The sequence below is a fragment of the Tupaia chinensis genome, unplaced genomic scaffold (assembly GCF_000334495.1).
Source record: "Tupaia chinensis unplaced genomic scaffold, TupChi_1.0 Scaffold143289_1, whole genome shotgun sequence".
NCBI classification, from domain to species: Eukaryota; Metazoa; Chordata; class Mammalia; order Scandentia; family Tupaiidae; genus Tupaia; species Tupaia belangeri.
In genome coordinates, this window is record NW_006203134.1 from 111,760 (window position 1) to 116,271 (window position 4,512).

The 4,512-nt window shown below is 43.1% G+C and overlaps 1 protein-coding gene across 1 annotated transcript in view; it reads left to right on the forward strand.

Moving 5' to 3' along the window:
* Nucleotides 1-3,991: 3,991 nt before the first annotated feature.
* LOC106733311 (proline-rich protein 23D1-like) overlaps nt 3,992-4,512 on the forward strand; it is a 2,178-nt gene continuing 1,657 nt past the window's right edge. The window contains exons 1-2 of the mRNA XM_014582252.1: nt 3,992-4,104; nt 4,318-4,376. Of these exons, the coding sequence (XP_014437738.1) occupies nt 3,992-4,104; nt 4,318-4,376 (172 nt within the window). The remainder of the gene's footprint in view (nt 4,105-4,317; nt 4,377-4,512) is intronic.

A 4,512-nucleotide genomic window follows, 5' to 3' on the forward strand; every position in this document is an offset into this window, starting at 1 on the left:
GAATGGAGGAGAAGGGATTGCGGCATGGCCATCCCCCCTGGGGGGGGGGGCGTGATCTCTCACTTTCTGTCTCTCTCTGTTTTTCTGGTAAGTTCATGTGCCCTATAGCAAAAATCCTCTTCCCCCCCCAAAAAAAAAATCTTTAAAAATTAAAAGAAGGACCAGCAGAAGGTATAATGGTTACATTGCTGGACTCCCATATAGTCAACCGCAGTTCGAGTCCCTGTCCTGGCGGCTTAAAACTCATGCTGGGCATGTGTGCGTGCATGCCCAAAATCCCAAGAGGAGAAGAGGAGAAGGGATTACAGTGTGGTCATCCCCCGTGGGGAGTGATTTCTCGCTTTCTGTCTCTTCTCCGACTCTTTGGAGAGCACACGTGCCCTGTAGCAAAAATCTCTCTAAAAAAGAAAAATTAAAAGAGCAGGAATTACTGAACCCAAAGGACACGAGACTTGGGAGTTTCTTTTTAATTGTTTAGGATCTTTTTTTCCCTTCTGAAAAATTTAAAACTACAGAGAAAAATAGGAAAAACACTGACTCCAAACTCCACCAACTGAGAACGACTACTGCAGAGTTCGCTGTGTTGCATTCTCTTCCTTGACTTCCTAAGTATAGATCATTTTGACATTTGCGTATGCTTCCTTTTTATGAAAACGTATTCAAAAAATAGAAATACAAATGACACCACTGTGACTGTGGTACAGGTGTACCCTCTCCCCCGCCAGCATTGCCACCAGAGAGCCGCTGGGTGACAGGATGTGACTGACTTCACATTCTTAGAACCAAACAAACAAGGAAGACGAGTAACAGCAAAAAGCAATTCGTATCCAAAGAAGGACTTCTGAAAAATGTAGGAATCCTGGAATAAACTCGCTGTCAAGTTAACAATCTCCAACTTTGGAGGCTCCTTTAAGGGCAAACGCCTCACACCGAACATCTCCAAAACGTAAGAAAACTAGCCTGTTTGTGGAGCAGGGGGCCAGACATTCTCTTATGATGTGGTACCAAAATTTGTTCATTTTTATGCTTAATAGAAAGGCTGGAGTGGGGGCAGGGGAGAAACCCACTCTCTTACCTACTAAAAATCCAAAGTTGTTTCTCATGGTTTCCTCCAGTCATCTCTAGCCACGTATTCAGGTACTGTCAAATGAAGATGTAACTATGGCATAGTACAATTTTGTCTTTTGCTTTTTTCATTTATTTATTTATTTATTTATTTATTTATTATTTGGAGAGGTTTTCGCTCTAGGGCACGTGCGCTCGCCAGACAGACAGAGAGAGACATAGAGACAGAAAGCGAGAAATCCCCCCCCCCAGTGGGGATGGTCACGCCACAATCCTTTCTCCTCCATTCTCCTCTCGGGATTTTGGGCACGCACGCACACGTGCCTAGTGTGAGTTTTAAGCCACTGGGTCCGGGACACGAACCACGGTCGACTATGTGGGAGTCCAGCGACATAGCCATTACGCTAACTGCTGGTTACCAATCTTTTACCTATGGTAACATGTAAGAGGTACTTTTTGTAGCAATTTTGAAATGTGCAATGCATATTGCATATCAGTTATAGTCACACTAGAACTTACTCCTCCTATCTAACCAATTGTGTATCGTTTTTCTAACATTTCTCTTTCCCCACCCTTCATTCCCCACCTGCAGCCTTTGGTAATTGTCTTTCTACTCTCTACTTCTTATGAATTAGACTTGTTTAGACTCTACGTGTAAGTGAGATCATGCAGATCGCTTTTCTCAAAATTGAAATTCGCTTCTCTCATCTCTGAGACAGACTCTTTTGGATTCAAGTGCATCTAAATCATTTTCACAAGCGTGAATCCATTGATATCTATAGGGGATGAATTTGTAATATTAGTTATTTCTGCCTCCACCGTGTTTGTGTGTATATATACATATAATCAAGTACAGCTGCTGATGAAGATGAGCTTTCAAGTACCCATGACTTGTAACTGTCAGACACGTGACAAATTTGAAAGATGAACCTGAGGACAGATGTACACAGTAGTTTACCCATCACTATGATGGAGACTGCATTTGCAATGATAAGATCAGTGTTACAGAAATGAGCTAAGAATGTGAACAAACTGGATGTCATTAATTTGTATTTATTTTCTTGAATGCGTTCACTCCAAAACTAACATCCTTAGGCATCCTGCTCTTATTCATCAGGGATGCATGAAACCATGAAAGACAACTCCCATAGGCAATGGGCTTTCCCAAGATAATGAGGCGCTCCCACCTAAAAAGAGGCAAATAGCCCTCTTCACCACACAAACACACACCCTCAACTGGAGGATGGACAAAGTGTATGCCTCACGTTTCTCTCAGTGCTATTCAAATTTCCCAAGGCTTTGCTGGTAAGGAGTCTCTATTGGTTCCTCTCTGGAGAGAAATCCAGACCTGAGCAGTTTGGAAAATTGAGTAGAAAGCTAATAAGGAGATCAGTTAGCCAGGTGTAGTGTGTGTTCCCTGCCTATCTCCTCTTTTCAGTTCCTTACACATGAGAAACACACCACCTCCTACCCCTTGAGACTCATTTGAAATGCAAGATCATTGTCTCCTATGCAAAATATACAGCACTCATGTAAAAAAAAAAAACCTACAATTTGTTCAACTTGACCAAAGGGTTGAAAAGAAAGTGAATATGTATGTAATGGAACCCTCTCGGACTGGGGTTGGCAAATGTGATCAAATCAGGTAACAGGTGCTTTGGGAAGGGTTTTTGATGAGATGAGGCTGCTGTGATTCAATTAATTCAGTATACACTGATTTTGGGTCAACAATCTAGCCAGGCAAGTTCCTCTTACTAGGTGTATCCAAAACAATGAATCATCTGTCCCGGGCAATCCACCACCTGACTCCACACCTTCTTTTTATTTTATTTTTTGTTTGTTTTTGTTATTTGTTTTAATATTTTTATTTTTAATTAATTACTTAGCTTACATAAAGTTGCTCACTCTCTGACATATCCTACCCTCCTCCCACACTATCTCCTGTGTCTACAGTAGTCATTCATTCCTTTTTTTTCTCCACATTTTATTGACTCACCAAATTTCTTAAAAAAGTAATTGTGTGGAATAGTGTGTGCTTGAGAAGCTGGAAGGAGATTTGCCTGTTGGGGTGTGGCATGGTGTGTGTGTGTGGATGAGAGTGAGGGAGGGGCTAAGCTGACAGGCGACACACAGGCCTGCTGTGGGGTGAGGTGTTGGGCCCACAGTGATGGCTATTCCTAGGGTGTTTACTGGAAAGGAGTCTTTCCAGGTTCATTTGTGACAAAAAGCTGGACCAGACCAGTTTGGACAATCATGTGGAAACCAAATACAAAGATCCCATCCCAATGTATCTGCCTGTCCTCTGCCTGTCTCTTAGTTTCTTATGTGTGAATAACATTTCTTCTCCTTCCCCATAAAACTCACTGGAAATACCAGATCATTATCTCTCTGTGAAAAATGACAGAGCACTCACATGGACAACAATTTGTTAGACTGGACAAACATGATCTAAAACAAAATGAGTATAAATGTAATGAAACCCATTGTAGGATGGGATGTGAAGAAGTATGCAAGTGGGAAAGTAGGTGTTCCGGAAAGGATTCTGATGAGATTAGGTGGTCTCAAATTCAACTTCTCTGGATGGACTAATTTCACCTCCAACATCTCAGGAGGCAAGGCCCTCCTACCTGGCGTACCCAAAAGTACCAATCATCTTACTCTAGGCTGACACATCCCCTGACTCCACCCCTTCCAAAACCATAAAAAGGAATGTCGGCCTTGGAGCTGACATTGCCAGAGCAGGTTCCAGCAGAGCAAACCACGGGGAATAGCTCTGTGATAGGGAACTCTGGGTGTGACCAACTTTAAGGCTGTCACCTGTTTCTCACAAAAAGGAAAGAATCGGGGGATCCAGCTCTCCTCATTTCCCTGTAGTGGGCCATCGACTGGCATTTGCAGACACTGAGAAGTCCAGAAAACCTTCACCATGTACGGTTTTCGGCGCCCAAGGAGCCCCAGCGGTTTCCTCCTAGACCAGATGGACAAAAAAACAGGAGACGGCAGGTTTGTTGAGGGAGTATGTGCTCGGGAGGCTGAAAGGTAGACTAGTCTGTGGATGGTGTGTAGGTGGATAAGTTAGGGAGGTCTGAGGTGAGAGGGACTTCAGTTTGAGGGAAATATGGAAACACTGACAGGATTTTGAACCTAGGGGGTGTGCAAAACCTCATCAGCCCAGAGACTTCGGGTCATAGTAAATTTCTATGTTCTGCCCCTCCTAAAAGCAGTCTGACTGGGTGTCTCTCTGTCTTCCAGGTCAAACTACCAATCAAATGCCATGAAACGTTGTAAAGTGGAGCAAGTTCCTGGAACAGGTGAGGTGCTTTTTCTTCTGCTGTGCTGCATCTTCTTCTTCTTCTTTTTTTTTTTTTTTTTTTGAGAGGTTTATTGGGTGTGTGCACTTGCCAGACAGTCAGAGAGAGACAGAGAGACAGAAAGTGAGAAAAGAAA